Source organism: Euleptes europaea, chromosome 12, assembly GCF_029931775.1.
Source record: "Euleptes europaea isolate rEulEur1 chromosome 12, rEulEur1.hap1, whole genome shotgun sequence".
NCBI classification, from domain to species: domain Eukaryota; kingdom Metazoa; phylum Chordata; class Lepidosauria; order Squamata; family Sphaerodactylidae; genus Euleptes; species Euleptes europaea.
Genome location: NC_079323.1, coordinates 56,915,450 through 56,934,067, shown reverse-complemented (window position 1 = coordinate 56,934,067; position 18,618 = coordinate 56,915,450). Strand labels below are relative to the sequence as shown.

General features: G+C 40.0%; 3 protein-coding genes across 3 annotated transcripts in view; all 3 read left to right on the top strand.

Moving 5' to 3' along the window:
* The first annotated feature begins 1,223 nt into the window (after positions 1–1,223).
* Positions 1,224–4,118, top strand: RWDD2B (RWD domain containing 2B). Its single transcript, XM_056858453.1, has 4 exons — positions 1,224–1,442; positions 1,529–1,596; positions 2,164–2,526; positions 3,851–4,118. The coding sequence occupies exons 1-4, from the start codon at positions 1,236–1,238 to the stop codon at positions 4,083–4,085; spliced, it is 873 nt and encodes a 290-aa protein (XP_056714431.1). The 5' UTR covers positions 1,224–1,235; the 3' UTR covers positions 4,086–4,118.
* Positions 4,119–7,913: 3,795 nt separating this feature from the next.
* Positions 7,914–18,618, top strand: part of LTN1 (listerin E3 ubiquitin protein ligase 1) — a 40,275-nt gene continuing 29,570 nt past the window's right edge. The window contains exons 1-6 of the mRNA XM_056858147.1: positions 7,914–7,958; positions 12,838–13,041; positions 14,000–14,098; positions 15,492–15,722; positions 17,458–17,510; positions 18,018–18,198. Of these exons, the coding sequence (XP_056714125.1) occupies positions 7,917–7,958; positions 12,838–13,041; positions 14,000–14,098; positions 15,492–15,722; positions 17,458–17,510; positions 18,018–18,198 (810 nt within the window). The 5' untranslated portion in view covers positions 7,914–7,916. The remainder of the gene's footprint in view (positions 7,959–12,837; positions 13,042–13,999; positions 14,099–15,491; positions 15,723–17,457; positions 17,511–18,017; positions 18,199–18,618) is intronic.
* On the top strand, positions 16,545–16,853 carry LOC130485032 (COP9 signalosome complex subunit 9-like). Its single transcript, XM_056858146.1, has one exon. The coding sequence runs from the start codon at positions 16,557–16,559 to the stop codon at positions 16,728–16,730; it is 174 nt and encodes a 57-aa protein (XP_056714124.1). The 5' UTR covers positions 16,545–16,556; the 3' UTR covers positions 16,731–16,853.

The following is an 18,618-nucleotide window of genomic DNA, read 5'->3' as shown; positions in this document are numbered from 1 at the left end:
GAAATCTCCATATAGAGAAGACCTAAATGATGGTAGGGGTGGGGGAAGTATTTAGGTTCTGCTTGCATTAGGCTTATTCCCAAGTCTACAACAAAATTTTATTTGGCCTATTTGCTTAGGCATGAAGATTTTGTTTGTAGCTATTTCATTTTGATGCCAAAGATACAAATTTGGTGTTACTGTGCTGTCCTTTTCTCAGATATTTTGAAGTAGGGAAGGCTTGATATACAACTCAGGCTGCAAAGCTATGCATGGTTCCAACTTATCGACTATGGGGGGGCCTAATTGCCCCCCGGGACTATCTGTGGCTTAGTGTTTTATAAATGGCGCTAATTCGTATAATTGGATTTTAATTGCTCTTTTAATAACTGTATAAGTATTTATAATTTTTATCGATAGTTGAAGTTTATGTATTGGTTTATTTAATAAATGTTAGTCGCTCTGAGCCTGAAATAGAGCGGAGTATAAATTTAAAATGTTGATGATGATGATGTTACCTTGGAGTACGCCCTACTGAACACAGAGGGTCTTATTACTGAGTAAACATGCATAGGATTGGAATGCACATACCCTTTAGAGGGGATTCTGTGATTTTTCATATTAAAAGATTGTCCAAAACAGTTAACCATCAGAATGTTTTACAAAATCAAAGTAAAATAACCGTGAATATAAACTCAATAACAAATAACAAGAAGAACTAAAAGGTATTTTAAAAACCAACAGAAAAGAACAAAAGGATATTTTTTGACATCTTAAACCATGAGTAAACATTCCCAGCAATCCTCTTTGGAGAGGGCATTCTATAGGTGTACACTGCAACTGAAAAAACTTTCTAAATAATCTCCACCTGCTTCATGTCTGATGGATGAGGGACCAACAGAAGCGCTTCTGGTGCAGATAAGGAAAAAAGATATCCTGGACTGTTCAGGGTTTTAAAAGCCAAAATCAGCGCCTTAAAATGCACTTGTAAACCAATCGGTTACCAATGTATGGCTCATAGAACAAATATGATATGTTCATTACAACATATCCTCATTAATAACCTTGTTGCTGTGTTCTGGACTAAATTTCTGAAAAGGCAGCCTTGCATACAGTACATTACAATAACTCATTACGAGTATTTTGGAATCATTGGAAGTTTTAACCTGTTCCTTCAAATACAGCCATATATAGCATTAGCAGTTGCAAATACTAACATTATCTTTCCTTAACCTTGTTTAGGAATCATAAACAAAATGAGCAATTGGGAAGAAGCTGAAGTACAACTTTCTGAATTAGATTTGCTCGCTAGTATGTTTCCTAATGAAGATGAATTTAGGGTGACGGATCAACTTGCTTTAGCAGAATTAAAGAATCTTGTTGAAAGATGTTCATTGGAAGCGCCATCTTCAAAAATACAGTTTATGCTGAAATTAGAATTACTGGCTCCTGATGGTAATAAGGTAATATACTGCTCTTATTCTAAAATAAGTAGACTAACTGAAACTAGATTTTTAGTAACCTTTAATGTTTGAAAATCTCTTTCTAGGCTGAACTTTCATTGTCCTGCGCTTTTCCATTCAGGTACCCAGCTGTTCTTCCAGAAATTACTATCAGGTACTACATGTTCTGATATGCAGAGATGTGGGATAACCATGATATAATTTCCATATTTACCATCCCTGTGTAGTATAAAGATCCTAATGACTGGAGTGAGACTTCATGTTTTAAATATATTAGGGCCAGTAACCTCAAAGTTAACATATTTCTAAGTGTCTGCAAAATCAGGATCTGCATTTCTAAGGGTACTGTTAAAGTTGGCTGGGATGAGCGGGGCAGAAATTTAATAAATAAATGTGTGTCATATGAACCCAAACAAGGGATATCACTGTAAATTTAATCAGTTTCCTTCCTCTATTCAACATACTGAGTAGATTTTATGTAAATCTTTTGTAGTTCCTGTTGACATTGTAACTGTTAATTAGTGGAGGTTTGTTGCTTAAACTTTCCTCTCTTCTTTAACCTCACAAGATTTTCAAAGGTCGTGCCATCCTACTTAATACTATTATCACATTATCTTTAGTTTAACATCCTCTTTTCAATTAGCTTCCCCATTCTGTCCAGGATGTTTATGTGTGTCTGCATTATTTTGTTTTTCATATTATGCACTGCTTTTCTTTTCAGATCGCCATCCCTAAGCCGACTGCAACAGATTCAGCTAAATACAGAACTCCTAGCTTACTTGAAAAAAACCTGTGCTGGTGAGGTTTGCATATTAAATGCTAGAGAATGGGTTAAAGATCATGCAGCTGCCTATATCAATAAGGAGCTCTCATCTTCCTCTGTGGGCAAATCAGATGTTAAGAAATCAGAAGATATTTTCACTAGACTCTGGATTTACAGTCATCACATTTACAACAAACAAAAAAGAAAGAATATAGTTGACTGGGCTAAGGAACTTTCTCTGTCTGGATTCAGCATGCCTGGGAAACCAGGTATTATTTGTGTAGAAGGCCCACAGACTATGTGTGAGGAGTTCTGGGCAAGGTTGGTTCTTCATGTGTTACATCTTGAATTTAAAGTCTTTGTACAATTGGTTGGTTGCATGTGTGACATAAACATTATCCCAAATACATTCCAAAACATGGAAAAGTTCAAGAAAGGTGATATAAACAAATACATATTTTCCCCCACAAAAAAAAGAAAGAAACCCCCACAGAAGACAAGATTTCTTCAATATAAGCTTCAAACAAGCCCTGACCTGGATGGCCCAGGTTAGCCTGATCAAACAAGCCCTGACCTGGATGGCCCAGGTGACCTCAGTTTTGAGAGATAAGCAGGTTTTGCACCCAACAGTCATATTGCTTTTTGTCTATTTATTCTCTGTAAGAATAATGGGTGCCCTGGCCTGGATGGCCCAGGCTAGCCTGATCTCGTCAGATCTCAGAAGCTAAGCAGGGTCAGCCCTGGTTAGTATTTGGATGGGAGACCACCAAGGAATACCAGGGTTGCTGTGCAGAGGAAGGCACTGGCAAACCACCTGTTAGTCTCTTGCCTTGAAAACCCCATAAGGGGTCGCCATAAGTCGGGTGCAACTTGAAGGCACTTTACACACACACATAAGCTTCAAAAAGAGAAAGCACACAACTCATGGAGCTTCATTTTTTTTTAGCCACTGAGAGATCCAACTGTGTGCTTCTCTTTGGTCCGTTAGAGCCATTTCTACCACTGATATCAAGGGCTGCCAGTGGGATAGTGACCCAGGAATATCTTATATAAGTAAGGACAACATATACAAATTAGATTATTTTCTACAACCCTGATTTTTTCCTGATTCATATAAATCTAATTTGTATAAGCTCTTTGAACTATTTTAATTAAAATGGTTTAGACATTGTATAATAGGATATTACATGATGGTAAAGAAACTTTGCTTCCAGAAATATTTGTGTAAGGGAAGTTTGTCTATAGTTTAGAAAATAGGCTTATGCCAGATATGCACTAAAATCAAATTTATGTAATACTGTAATAATGGTTCAGAGTATACTAGCCTGAATCCAGATAGTTAGTCATAACTAAGTGCATCTTATGGAGAGTTGTTCCAGTCTAATATCATTTCCCTGCATAGGACAGCAATGTAGGGCAGCAATCCTAAGCATAACTTTCTTGGAGTTAGCCCCATTGGACTTAACTGGGATTTACTTACAAGTAAATATGCTGACGTGTACATTTCATATTTCACTGAAAGCAATTAGATTTACGTTAGTTGCAACTTGCATGCTTTCTTTGGTTCACTTGGGCATAGTCATGGCTACCTTTATCTGTGTTTTTGTTTATTGTGTTTTTGAATTTGTGATTATCTCATATTTAGAATCAGAAGATTATCATGGCAACGAATTTTGATTCGTCACAGAGAAGACATTTCCTTAGAGGAGACTGAAGATGAAATGGAGAAACAAAGGAAATTTTCAAGTTTTCAAGAAAAGATATTTGATGCACATGGTGCCAGGGGAAACCATATGGATCTTGGACAACTGTATCATTTTCTGGTTGATAACAGATGTGCGGATATCTTTCAAATGTACTTTGGAGTTGAAGGACAATAGGCAAGCAGCTGGGGAAAATCAATGGAATGTTAAATGAGAGTTGATTAAACGTCCTTGTTTTTCCTTTTGATCTGAATTTTTACTAACATTATTACTAAGAACTTTAATACCAAACATTTTGCTTGGAAGCAAGTTCAGTGATTTCAGAGAAATTTAAGCAACCAGTCTGCAAATAATTTCTGACAATGAGGAGTACTGCTTGTTGCACCACAGTAGCCCATTACTGTCTTAATTTAGATTTGCAGTTTGGTTTTGTAATTTTTAATAAAAGGAAATTATCTACATTACATAAACTATGTCATTTATGTTTGGGTTCTCTAGTTATAACCTTTAAAAACAATGCTTCTATACTCTGTTTATAAAGTAATCCAACTGACTTGTTCAGCACATTAATTTCTTGGGCATATAGCTGGCCCTGAAGACTGAGCAAAATGGTCTGGTGTGCTGCTGTTTAGACTGCATGCCAGAAGTTGCTAATCCTGTTCTGTACTCTCTTGCAGCAGATTTCAGGAAAAGGTTGATAATGGTGGATAAGCAGTTGCTATTAATTTTTAATATATTTTTATTAGATATATATATGTGTGTGTGTGTGTGTATTAAGATAAGAATACAGAAAGGAAAAACAGATAAGTCCGATGTTAAAATCATAACAACCATTAAATCATCTAATAGTTTAGCAAACCATTATCTTCTATGCAATATACAATGTGTGTCTGTGTGTGTTAAGTGCCATCAAGTCGTTTCCGACTCATGGCGACCCTATGAATCAATGTCCTCCAAAGTGTCCTATTCCTCCTATCAGCTTTCTTCATTGTCCAGCTCAACAATAACACAACATTATATATCAGTGAAGGCACTAATAGCTCCCAATAGTCCTAACATCCATCTTATAATAAATCAAGTTTTCTATATTGCACTTATAAAACATTTGAAAATTAAATCTAATTATTGGATCAAATACAACATATAAGAACAGTTGCTATTAATGATCTCACTTGAGAAAGCCTTCCTACCACAATAGTTTGAACTCTGCTGTCCTAAACTGAAAAATCTGTTCAGTTTCAGAGGTACTGAAACATAACAACTATCAAGACTAACTATTGTATAGTTAAATGTGCTGTTACTAGGGATGCCAGCCTTCAAGTGGGACCTGGGGATCCCCCAGAGTTAAAGCTCATCTTCAGACTACAGAGATCAGTTTCCCTGGAGAAAATGGTTGTGTTGAAGAGTGGACTCTGTGGCATTGTACCCGAGTGGGGTTCCTGTCCCCCCAGGCTCCACCTCCAAACCTCCAGGAATTCCCCAGTCTGGAGCATCCCTAGATGTTACTCTTCTGTGCCTATTGGTTGGAGCAGGAGAACCAAAGAAGCACCAGTGAGATGCTATTAAAAGAAAATGCCAAATACGTTTTAAAAAGTGAGATTCAGAAAACAAATTATGACCTCAACTACCTCCACTCTGAGGATAATTATTTATTCCAGGAAAGGAAAGTGCCAATGTACAGGAGTTAAACCATTATTTTATAATTTTGTAATCCGCCTTGACTCTCCGTGAGAAAGACAAGACTTTAAAGTGAGTAAACAAATAGTTCCCCAATCTGGAGCATCCCTAGATGTTACACTTCTGTGCCTATTGGTTGGAGCAGGAGAACCAAAAAAGCACCAGTGAGATGCCATTCAAAGAAAATGCCAAATATGTTTTTAAAAGTGAGATTCAGAAAACAAATTATGACCTCAATTATCTCTACCCTCAGTGGATAATTCTTTATTCCAGGAAAGGAAACTGCTAATGTACAGGAGCTATACCATTATTTTAAAATTTTGTAATCCGCCTTGATTCTCAGTGAGAAAGACAAGACTTTAAAGTGAGTAAACAAATAATATAACTGAATGCAATCTTGAGTTCTTGGGAAAGAGAATTAACGGCATATTTGGATAACAATTCTGTAACTCTTTGCCAAGGTATCGATATCTGGCAAAAACGCATGGGAGGTTTTGCCTTGGATTTGCCGCTCTCTAAATGCACATTGTGTGTGTGTGTTAAGTGCCTTCAAGTCGTTTCCGACTCATGGCGACCCTATGAATCAATGTCCTCCAAAGTGTCCTATTCTTAACAGCCTTGCTCAGATCTTGCAAATTGAGGGCTGTGGCTTCCTTTATTGAGTCCATCCATCTCTTGTTGGGTCTTCCTCTTTTCCTGCTGCCTTCAAATTTTCCTAGCATGATTGTCTTTTCCAGTGACTCCTGTCTTCTCATAATACGTCCAAAGTACAACAGCCTCAGTTTAGTCATTTTAGTTTCTAGGGTCAGTTTGGGCTTGATTTGTTCTAAAATCCACTGATTTGTTTTTTTTTGGCGGTACAGGGTATCCGTAACACTCTCCTCCAACACCACATTTCAAAGGAATCTACTTTCTTCCTATCAGCTTTCTTCATTGTCCAGCTCTCGCATCCATACATAGTAACAGGGAACACGATGGCATGAATTAAGCTGATCTTGGTTGCCAGTGTCATATCCTTACACTTAAGAATGCCCATTCCCCCCCAGCTAAATTCTCAAAACTCAAAAATAAGCCCCCCCTGCAGAGTGCTGAGAATCCAGATTGGGAAAATGGGCATCTAGAGACCCTATCAAGAGTCACTGGAAAAAACAGTCATGCTAGGAAAAGTTGAGGGCAGCAGGAAAAGAGGAAGACCCGACAAGAGATGGATTGACTCAATAAAGGAAGCCATAGCCTCCAATTTGCAAGATCTGAGCAAGGCTGTTAAGGACAGGACGCTTTGGAGGACTTTCATTCATAGGGTCGCCATGAGTCGGAGGCGACTTGACGGCACTTAACACACACACATTATTCAAATACTTATAAAAAGTGGTACAGATAAAATTAGGTTTGAGCAACTTCTGAAAAAGGCTCTACTCTGCATGCAGCCTACATCCCGGTGAAAAATATGAAGCCAAACCAAAATGAGATATCACGGCCTCTATCCCTCAGATGTCAAACATGTTTTCTCTACCTTGTTGGAAGTAATGAACAGTAGTTAAAGTACCTGTATTCCTTACACAAGACTAGATTAATTCATGCCATCGTATTCCCTATTACTATGTTTGGGTGTGACAGCTGGACAGTGAAGAAAGCTGATAGGAAGAAGACAGATTCCTTTGAAATGTGGTGTTGGAGGAGAGGGTTACGGATTCCGTGGACTGCCAAAAAAACAAATCAGTGGGTTTTAGAGCAAATCAAGCCAGAACTGACCCTAGAAGCTGAAATGACTAAACTGAGGCTATCGTATTTTGGCCACGTCATGAGACGACAAGAGTCACTGGAAAAGACAGTCATGCTAGGAAAAGTGGAGGGCAGCAGGAAAAGAGGAAGACCCAACAAGAGATGGGTTGACTCAATAAAGGAAGCCACAGCCCTCAATTTGCAAGATCTGAGCAAGGCTGTCAAAGATAGGGCATTTTGGAGGACTTTCATTCATAGGGTCGCCATGAGTCGGAAGCGACTTGACAGCACTTAACACACACAGAGAGAGCAGGAAATCCAGGGCGAACCTACTCCCCCCCCCCCCCCGGTGCCACTGCAATGCTCAGACAGAGCCACAAACCGGAAAGAACGTCCAACCCGGATGTTGACAGCCCGTCCGCTCCGCGCCCTCAGAGAGCTCGTCTCAGCGACTCGGCTGACCGGAAGGGGAGGGGCGGAGGCGCGCGGCCTCCGAGCGGCGCTTCCGCCACTCCTCCCGCCTCCTCCCTCCGCCCCGGAAGCCCCGTTTCCCCCTCCCCTTCCGCGGCAGAGGCCGGCCGGGGCTGCCTGTCTGGTGCCGCCGCCGCCATGGGAGGCAAGAACAAGCAGCGCACCAAGGGCAACGTGCGGGTGAGGCGGCCGGCGGGGGTTTCTCTCCTTCTCGGGGGGCTGGGAGGGGCGGGGGGCTCTCCTTTTCCCTGTCAGGCTTTCGGGCGGGAGAGTGGGGGGCGTTTGGCCAGGCCGGGGGGAGACTCCGTCTAACGGCAGCCGTCCCTTCGGCTCAGACGCGGAGGCAACAGAACTGCGAAACGCGATGGTGTCCTGTCAGCGACCCTATGACTTTTATTTTTAATTTTTTTAAATAAATTTGTATTAATTTTCATAAAATAAAAAACTGACTTTTTTATTAAATAAATAAATAAATTTGTATTAATTTTCATAAAATAAAAAAATAACAAATTATAAATCACATCAATAACTAAAAAGCAGGACAAAATACAAAAAAGAGCACTTGTACTACAGTTTTACATCTTCTTTTATAATATTATAGACTAAACAGTGCCCAAATACCCACTACCCACCTTAAGTGAGTGTCCCACCACCACTGGACGAAGTATTCTGACAGTATTTAAAATTACCTTAAACTATCATTATATATACTACCTTCCCATTTATCTATAATTCATTAACTGTACTTGTAAAATTCATTTTTGCCAGTTCATCCCAAAATGCGATGGCCTTTAACCAAGTTTTTTTTTGAACTCTTCCATATCTTTACTATGTAAAGACTCTGGAAGTTTCACCATCCGCATATACAACCACAATTTCTCCAGTCCTTAATTGAAGGTTTATTTACTTGTTTCCAATTTTTTGCTATTATAGTTACCCTATTACTGACACGTGTCAGCGTCCGCTCCCACGACTCGCCTCTTAAACGCGGTGGGAGGGGAGGGGGGGTGACAGGGGCCCCCGTGACAACAATTGTATTGAAACAGTTGCTCACGTCTTCTTGAGTTGTAGTTTCTATATAGCTTCTATGCAGAATATCGCAACGAACGATTAAGCTCCTTGTTGATTGATAGACGTAATGTCCCAGATTCTTTTAATGTCGCCTATTTATTGAACCCCCTGACCTGGATGGCCCAGGCTAGCCTGATCTCATCAGATCTCAGAAGCTAAGCAGGGTCAGCCCTAGTTAGTATTTGGATGGGAGACCACCAAGGAAGTCCAGGGTTGCTGTGCAGAGGAAGGCGCTGGCAAACCACCTCTGTTAGACTCTTGCCATGAAAACCCCACAAAGGGGTCGCCATAAGTCGGCTGCGACTTGAAGGCACTTTACACACACACATTTATTGAACCAAGCCTGAACTGACCCTAGAAGCTAAAATGACGAAACTGAGGCTGTCATACTTTGGACATATTATGAGAAGACAAGAGTCACTGGAAAAGACAATAAACTCCTGGCCAGGAAGCAACAAAGACTGACACATTTCATTTTTGTATGCATAAAGATTTTAGTCACAGAATCTTATTCTACAATAGTTCTGTTTGTTGGTTTTGGAACACAGTTATCTGTCTGGATTTTGTCTCAATTCAGAGTGGGACAGTTGGGGATGGACTAGTATTTCAGTGGGTTATAGATCAAATCAAGCCTGAACTGACCCTAGAAGCTAAAATAACTAAACTGAGGCTGTCATACTTTGGTGACATTATGAGAAGACAAGAGTCATTGGAAAAGATAATAAAACTAGGAAAAGTTGAAGGCAGCAGGAAAAGAGGAAGACCCAACAAGAGATGGATAGACTCTATAAAGGAAGCAACAGCCCTCAGTTTGCAAGATCTGAGCAAGGCTGTTAAGGACAGGACGCTTTGGAGGACATTGATTCATAGGGTCGCCATGAGTCGGAAATGACTTGACAGCACTTAACACACACACATTTATTGAACAACCGTTCGCCTCAAATATTGGAGACGATGGCTCTGTTTTTAAAGTTTGTTTTAAAAGCCCGCCAAACAGTTAATTAGATGGTAGTATCAACAAACAATGTTATTCGATGTAACTTTCCTTTCCTTTATCCCTTAGAAGCTCCTTGATCCATTGATCTTGAGCAGAGTAAATCTAATGTTTGAGAGATATAAGGACTGAAATAAATCTTGCCACTGACAATGTAGCCTTGGGATCCCTGTCACTTAATAAAAAAGGCATTATGCCAGAGACAGAGGCATTAGATTTATATGTTAAAAGGGGAGAGATATAATGTCATCGAAGTTCCTCATAAAAGCGGCATTCCAAGAGAGCATGAGCTAATGAATCAATAGAGCCAGAAGAACAAGGACAGGTCCTGTCTGGGTATGGTATATTCAAAATCCTGCCCTGCATAACCATAGCTAAACAAAAGGCTCTAGAAAGATGAGGAGTTGTCAGATAGTAAGTCTAAGCGGCCAGCCATGCTTCAAAATTCGATGTAACAGTCTACTAACTACCTTTTAAAGGGCACCTTTTAATATCTCCATTCCTTTCGTATCCTTTTGGATTGTGCCTTTTTATGCCAATAAAGGAATGATTTGATTGACAGGTGAACGCAGACACAGACAGTCAGGAAAGGAAAAAGTTCAGTGTGCCGGGCATAGGAAAGCTTTTTCTGCTGTTTCCAACTTTTGCCTTGATTTGAGCATAACCAAAAATCTATATAACCCTGACTAAATTAATAAAAACCTTGTAATTGTTAAGAAGGGATGTGGAACGGTGTGGTATAGCCCTATTTCGTCAGATCTCAGAAGCTAAGCAGGGCCAGTACTTGGAAGAGAGACCACCAAGGAAGACTCAGCAGAGGAAGGCAGTGGCAAACCACCTCTGCTTAATCACTTGCGGTGAAAACCCTGTGGGGTCACCATAAGTTCCCTGCAACTTGACAGCACTTTACACACACACAATTGTTAAGAGAGTGAGTTCAATATTTTGCTGTGGTGTGGTGACTTTCTTTAGATATATGGCATCTTTGTGGAACGGACTGCATATGATCACAGTGTTATCCTGGGCACATTAATTTTATTTATTTATTGTTTAATTTGTTTTATACCCCACCCTCCCCTGGCCAAATGCAGTTATATAGCCAAGGGAGTGGCTTTATAAATTGGTGCCTTTGTTGCCTGAATCTACCACTATAGAATCTGAAAATTATATTTATTTAAAATACAGGATGTTGTCCTTTTAATCTGAAATTTGGCATGTAGAATGTCTTGTAAATAGTATAACCTTGCTAAGCTTTCAGACAAATCTGATGAAGATCACCTAACATATGCTAGTTTAAAATGTTTGCTTTGAAGCAGAGGGGTCAGAAAGTTTTGACCCATATTTGTGTACCAAACAATACTTTTGATTAATCCTGTTCCTGTTTTAGATCCACTGAAAATATAAGATTGTTACAAGGATCTTATTGGATCAGTATTTTTGAAGTTTTAAGAGGCTTCAATCAATCAAGAATAAATTTTTCCACACTTTTTTTTGGGGGGGGGGTACGACACTGATGCTCAGAGCACTGTGGGGGCAAAACACCAAACTGCTTACAGGTAGTGGAAGTTAAACGAGGCTACGTGATTTACAGTTTCCATGTATGTGATTGAAATTGTAACAATGGAACTGTTCTCTGAAATGGATGGTTATCTGACTGTAGAGTAGTCGGTATCTGGTATTCTTTATTCTATACTTACATTAACAGCAACATAAAGAGAAAAGTCCATCTGTTTCTCCAAATTCTAGCCTCTTTTCCTTGCATCTAGTATGCTAACTTGAGTTATTCATTTATAATGTATGAGCCATGTACATGGTGCTTCAAAAAGTATCTTAAGCAAAAAAAGATAAACAGCTGGGGAGTCAGCTGAGGGAGAGTACAAGAGGGTAACAAAGCCCTGTTTGGATTTCAGACATTTGTTGCTGGCGGGAATGGGCGTATAATGGGGGATTTAGGGACATCCACTTATCTCACCCTAATGTCCATTTATTCATCAGAATTTGGCAAACAGCCTATGTGCAAGCATCTGAAAGCACATTGGTTGTCATGTGAACATATCTGTCCCACCTATAGTTGAATTTGGTTGGCAGCAGTGATTGTGTGTGTGTGTGTATGGCAGAAATGGGTGAGTTTAACAGTTTTGTAAGTCAGAATCAATCCTAAACATACAGAGCTGAAGAGTTCTTTGGCACCTTTGTTGAGGCCTTTTAAAGTGTCACACAACTCTTTCTCTGCATTAACTTATTACAGACCAACCATGATTTCTTTATGATGTGACTAAGCCTCAAATGCTAGTTTTATTCTCAGAGCTCCTGGCTTAGAATCCTGGTTAATAAAAAAGAAACTAATCCAAATTTGGTAACCTGCTGAAATTTGGATGCCACAACCAGTTGATTATATCTAACCAGGAAGTATTCAGTCCTAGCTCCATAGGAAGGGGAGGGTAGTGAGGGAGTGTGCAAACCTGAGAATGAACCAGACTTGAGGTTCGTTAAAATCAGGAACAAACTGTGGCTTTTTCTTGACATCTGAATGCAGCCTTCACTGTGCTACAATAGCACACCTACTTGGCTGTTCTGAAATTATCTTAAATGTACAATTCAAAAGAAAATTATGATAGAAAAAAATTCCAGGTGAAACTTTAAACAAGAAGGAATGTAACTAGTGGACAAGCACATACTGGTAACTGGCCCCTTGGATTCAGGACATCTAGCTGGTTCTGTTACTTAGAGCGAAAAGAGACAGCCAAAGACAGGCAAGCACGCAAAGTCGTAAGATGCGAAGTTGTAAGTCTTGGGCACAAAAATGAAACTAAGCAAGGTTTTCAGTAAATGTAAACTTTAGTAATGTGTTGTAAATTTAATCTTTCTTTCTTTCTTTCTTTCTTTCTTTCTTTCTTTCTTTCTTTCTTTCTTTCTTTCTTTCTTTCTTTCTTTCTTTCTTTCTTTCTTTCTTTCTTTCTTTCTTTCTTTCTTTCTTTCTTTCTTTCAAAACAGCCCTCTAGCAGTGGCAGAGCAGCAGAACTTCTGGCCAAAGAACGAGGAACTGTTCCTGGGTTTGTTGGCTTTGGCACTTCTCCTAGCGATCTAGGATATGTTCCTGCAGTTCAAGGAGCTGAAGAAATAGATAGCCTTGTAGATGCTGACTTTCGAATGGTGCTACGAAAGCTTTCCAAAAGAGATGTTATAACCAAACTAAAGGTAGGCTTGTTGCACAGTTTGAAAGGTTCAGCATTTTAAGTACCTTTAGACAAAAGAGATGAGAAATAATTTGAGTAATAATACAAAATAATGTTTTGTACACACATGTTTGCATTGTAGGGTAATGCAGTTTGTTCAGTTTGCTTGCTACTATCTTGGTGCCATAGTGGCTGAACTTGGGGTTGTTACTTTATAACAATCTGGATGCTGGCATTTTGTTCGTTTTTAAGATGTCACTGGAATTCTGTTTTATATTTGTTAGTTGCCTTGGATTTTAAGAAGAGGCAGAGTATATATATTTTTTCTTCCCCCATTGTTTTTCATTATAAAATATATGTATGCAAATAATTAAATATACAAGGAAAAGTAATGGTAATTTTTTGAAATCTCCATGAGCTGCCTTTCATTAAATTGCATACTTTGTCTCTAGATTATATATTATGTGTTTCTTAGTAAGCCATAATATCTGAAGTGGAGGCTTTAAAAATATTTGATAACCTTCCATTTACTTGTCTCGTAAAATTATTATCTAGCACTGATGAAAAGAGATGTGACATCAAGTACAGAGATTTTAATGCTTATATCCAGAATTAATAGCTTGGATCCAGAGCAGCACGTCTTTGGGAGCAAGGATTTCACTCTTTGGAGTTCAATTTTCCCGGCTCCCCCTCTTGGGACACCAACCCCCTGACCTGGTCCAAAGGGATCTCCTATCCCCTAGGAACAGGATCTGGGAGCATTTCAGTCTGCCACAGGATGGCGTGAGGCTGAAAAATTGCATTCTGCTTGTGGAAATCTTTGTGCCCAAAGAAACACTGCTCTGGATGCAAGCCAGCGAGTTGAAATTACTTTATAAAGTAATGGGTATATCTGGAGACATGTGGAAAGGTTAATAAATTATCAGCTTGCTTTTTTAAAAAAGTCATATAAATTCTTAAAATTTCATTTTTTATTTTAGGCTATGCAAGAATTTGGGACAATGTGTAAAGAGCGAGAAACAGAGACCGTTAAAGGAGTTCTGCCTTACTGGTCTAGAATTTATTGTAAAATATCCATTGTAAGTACTGAAAGATTATGGCAAAAGTGGACTACACTGTGCCGCTCAGAATTTATCACAGTAGTTGTCAAAGTAATTAGTGGTTCATTTAATTGTACTTTTTGGCAGGTTGATTGCCTTAAAGAATGTTTAAAACCTGAAAAAGAACTACTCTGTTTTATGGTTATATTTACAAAGCAGTGTAAGAAAACTTGCATTGCTTTGTATGTCTTACAGCCCAGTCTTAAGGGGAGGGGGAAGGGGATAGGAGCCAGTGTGACCCCCGTGCTGGTGTTAGTGCAACTTTTGCTGGCTAAAGTGGCATTAATGCTAGTGCTGGGCTACTTATGTTGGCTTTGGGGAGCCGCACAGCAGTGTGAGGCGCTGGTGCAGCCACACCGGCAGCAGTTTCCTGGCACAAGGGTTTGCACCGGTGTCAAAGAGGGCATTCTTGGGCACGGAGCTGACTTTAGTCAGTTCCCTAAGCCCTTTTGACCTGGGAAGACTCCTTTTTTTGCAGGCACCAAGTTACGCCTGCTAAAAGGCAGGTGTAGCCCCATGGAACTCAATTGAGGGTTTCACAGGGTTTTCTTGAAAAAGGCATTTTTGGCCTGCTGCGATTGGCAGCAAGCTGTTCAGATGGCGGCTTGGCTGCTCCGTCCCCAGGCACTTCTTAAACCCCCCCTTAGGATTGCACAGTTAATCTTTAAATAATACAGATGGTTGCAGATAGTTTCTTTATTTGTCAGTAAAAACTGGTTTATATTGAAGAGGCCTATATCTAGACTAAGTTGGTAATTCCCACCAATTCCCTCTTATTGCTGTAGACCCCTCCCCAATGTGGTTCCTCAGAGTCCTCTGAGTCCTTCAGGACCAGCATTTTATAGACGTCAGTGAGAAGGTGAAGGCATGAAAATTCTGTTCCACTGATGGAAAATTTAGTTTGGATCCAGCCCAGAAGCTTAGATCCAGACAATCCCAAGTAAAATAGAGCTTGTGGAAGAGCTCTTCACTGCCTTTCTCTGTGCCCCCTGAAAAATTATTCCGGAGGGTTGGAGACCCTTGGAAGTAGCATGGGATGTAGCAATGGTGCTGCAGTGGAAAAAGGGAACTGGCAGAAATAACCATCTCCCAGCTTTTGCATGAATTTTTATACAAGAAGATCAGAAACTTGTATAAGAGTGAGGGGTGGGGAGTTTTTCACTGCAGCCAAGGTTTCCTGACCCTCAAAAGCAGATTTTTCAGAGAGTGCAGAGGGCCTCAGAAAGAAGGGGAATGCAGCAGAGTTTTCCTCAAGCTCTGTTTCATTCATATTAGTCTGGCTCCAACCCAATGCTTTAAGCTGTGCATGCATATTTGTCCGTGAAGTATGTTCAATGAGTACCTACACATATATTTTCAACATGTTTTACAGGATCATGATCGCCGGGTCCGAGAAGCAACACAACAAGCTTTTGAGCAGCTTATTCTGAAAGTTAAGAAAAATTTGGCTCCACATTTAAAAAGTCTCATGGGACACTGGCTGATAGCTCAGTGTGATACTTATTCTCCAGCTGCATCGGCAGCTAAAGTGGCATTTGAAAAAGCTTTTCCACCAAGCAAACAACCTGAAGCCTTAGTCTATTGTAAAGATGAAATTCTGAATGTGAGTTTCCTACTTTGTATGGCTGTTTAAAGCTTTAGGCAGAGGGTATTTTTCAATTTAGAAAGCACCAACACTTTTCTTTCTCTCCTTAGACAGAGCTTCTGTTTAATATTTAATGTTTATGTTGTCCTTTGATTTCATACATAAATGTATAACTTGCACATGTTGTGAAAACCAAAAAGTAGACAATTCAAATGGATAGTTCCAAGAAGTCAGGAAGGAAGATAAGGAGAAGCCATGTTGCAGACACCACTAACAATGGTTCCACACATTCACTTAAATTCTTTGAACTTTATGACTAGCTAAAGCTGTTAGCTAGTGCTACTAGCTAATGATATTAGCCACAGCACCTGCCAACACCTTTTCTGGTGCCTGCCAAGTGGCTTGAGTAAGTGAGGTAGGACTTTTGCCTAGCTAGGCTTCTGATTGACTATTGGAGTTTTTATTAGTTGTGCAGATTTTTTAAATGTTGCTTTGTCTGCAGCTGCCACCACAGCACAAGGATCAACACTGTTACTGAATTTAATCTCTGGCAATCATTTTGTGGCTGGTTCCGCCTCCCGCAGCAGCTGTTTTGTTGCTGCGCCTACCATGCCATGTCAGAATTTCAAATGTGCCCACAGGCTCAAAAAGGTTGGGGACCCTGCTATTAGCACAGGAATAATGAAGAACACTGGGTGACTCTGAGCCACTTGCTCAGCCTAACCACCCACAGGGTAGATATAAAGATAAAGAGGAGTGGAGAATCATGTGTACTTCTCTGAGCTCCTAACAAATTTACCTCCATTAGAAAATACTAGTGCGAGTAGAAGGGAGAGAAGCTTGACTGCCGCGATGAAGCCCACGGTGGATGAGATATTTCCTGAGGGTGTGGGTCCTTATGTGGACCTCGACGAGGCTGGAGGAAGTACAGGTCTGTTGATGGATTTAGCGGCCAATGAAAAGGCAGTACACACAGACTTCTTTAACAGTTTTGAAGATATGTTTGATGATGATGATATCCAGTGAAAATCCCCTTCCAGCAGTGTGGTGCTAAATATTTAAACGTCTATGTTCAAAATGAAAAGGAGCTGTGAATATTGCGTCTGAGATGTGAAAGAACGTGACAACATGGCTAAAGATGGATGAAGGGTAGAACTGTGGGGCCATTTTCCAATAGGAAATGTATAGATGTACAGTTTCGCAGACTTGCTTCAATAAAATCTAGATAGCAAAAAAAAGACAAGAAAATACTAGTGCAGCTGTCTATGAGTAGAAAAAGTCCTTAAATGTAGACTTACTGAAGATTAATAACTGAGCCCCGTGGTGCGGAGTGGTAAGCTGCAATGCTGCAGTCAAAAGCTCTGCTTATGACCTGAGTTTGATCCCGACGGAAGTTGGTTTCATGTAGCCGGCTCAAGGTTGACTCAGCCTTCCATCCTTCCGAGGTCGGTAAAATGAGTACCCAGCTTGCTGGGGGTAAAGTGTAGATTACTGGGGAAGGCAATGGCAAACCACCCCGTAAACATAGTCTGCCTAGTAAACGTCGGGATGTGACGTCACCCCATGGGTCAGTTATGACCCGGTGCTTGCACAGGGGACTACTTTTACCTTTACTGAAGATTAACATGACAATTATTTACAATTTGAAAAGTATAGCATTGACGAGAATGTTAGAACATATTAATTAATTATTTTCTTTTATGAGTATGTTTTTTTCCCTTTCACAGCATTAAATGCATTTTTTCTTCCCCAGGTGCTACAAGATCATTTTCTTAAAGAAACACCAGATACACTAAGTGATCCACAGTATGTTCTTTTAATTTTGGGAAGGGGAATGATAACGCTTATTATGTTGTGTTAGTTTCAGTACGTTTGTAAAACTGGTGGTGTTTCCTGAAAATAATAAAGACGGTATGTTCCAGTTCTCTCACACTACATCAGAGGAGGCATTTTCCCCATTCTACAGCTTAGTGTGCACACACTGGGCTCCCACAAAAGAGGCTTTTCCATTAAACTCAGTAGAAAGGACAGGTCTGTGCATGTGCAGAATTGCCAGCGGATTCCATTGAAGTGAATTGAAAGTTCTCTGGGCACATATAATTTTCTTGCTCACCAAAAATTTCTGAATCAGAACAGTTGTCTTTTTAGAAAAGCACCCTCTGTCTGCCGATTCTCCATTAGAACATTCCAGTTTAGAAATTTAGCTTGTCTACATGTGAATTTGCACTTTACACAATTTATTTGTAGCACTAATACTGAGGCAATGCTGCCAACTGAACTGCAAAGTTATATATTTAATTCATTTTTTTCCAGAACTGTACCAGAGGAAGAAAGGGAAGCCAAATTCTTTCGAATTTTAACTTGTTCTTTGCTAGCTTTAAAGAAACTGCTCTGCGTATTGCCCAGTAGTGAGAATTGTTTACTGGAAGAGAAACTTACACCTCTGCTTTCTCAAAGCAAGTTTTGGAAATATGGGAAGCACAATACTCCCCAGGTATTCTCCCCCTTTTGCGTTCATCAAAGTTTCTTTTCAAAGCAGACCTTTAAGATAGAGCATCGAGTATGATTTCCAGAGGAAATGTACAAGTTTTTGTGTGGGTAGCCGGGGAAGGAATGTGGGAAGAAACTGTTGGAAGTATTGGACAGGGAGGGCAGTAGATAGTATAGGGGTAGATAGGGTGCTCTCTGCCCTTTCCTTTGTCCACTCTGGCTGCTGTCCCTTTGTTACCCAGACTGCTACTCTCAGGGGTTCTTTCCTTCTGGTCCCTTCTCTCTCTCTCTTCCTCTGACCGCCATAAGGGATGACCTTGCTTTCTACCATCTCTCTCCATCCTAGCTTAGAAAGACAACTTGAAGCCTTTATTCTGGTTTTCCTATCTGGTAAGAAGGTCACTCCCCATAAAGAACTTCTTTC

Bases quoted from the DNA above. Each gene is read 5' to 3' on its own strand.
- RWDD2B (XM_056858453.1), top strand. From the start codon at position 1,236: ATGAGCAATTGGGAAGAAGCTGAAGTACAACTTTCTGAATTAGATTTG. The intron at 1,443-1,528 runs GTAATATACTGC...ATCTCTTTCTAG, and splicing joins TGGCTCCTGATGGTAATAAG to GCTGAACTTTCATTGTCCTG. The intron at 2,527-3,850 runs GTTGGTTCTTCA...TCTCATATTTAG, and splicing joins TGTGAGGAGTTCTGGGCAAG to AATCAGAAGATTATCATGGC.
- LOC130485032 (XM_056858146.1), top strand. From the start codon at position 16,557: ATGAAGCCCACGGTGGATGAGATATTTCCTGAGGGTGTGGGTCCTTAT.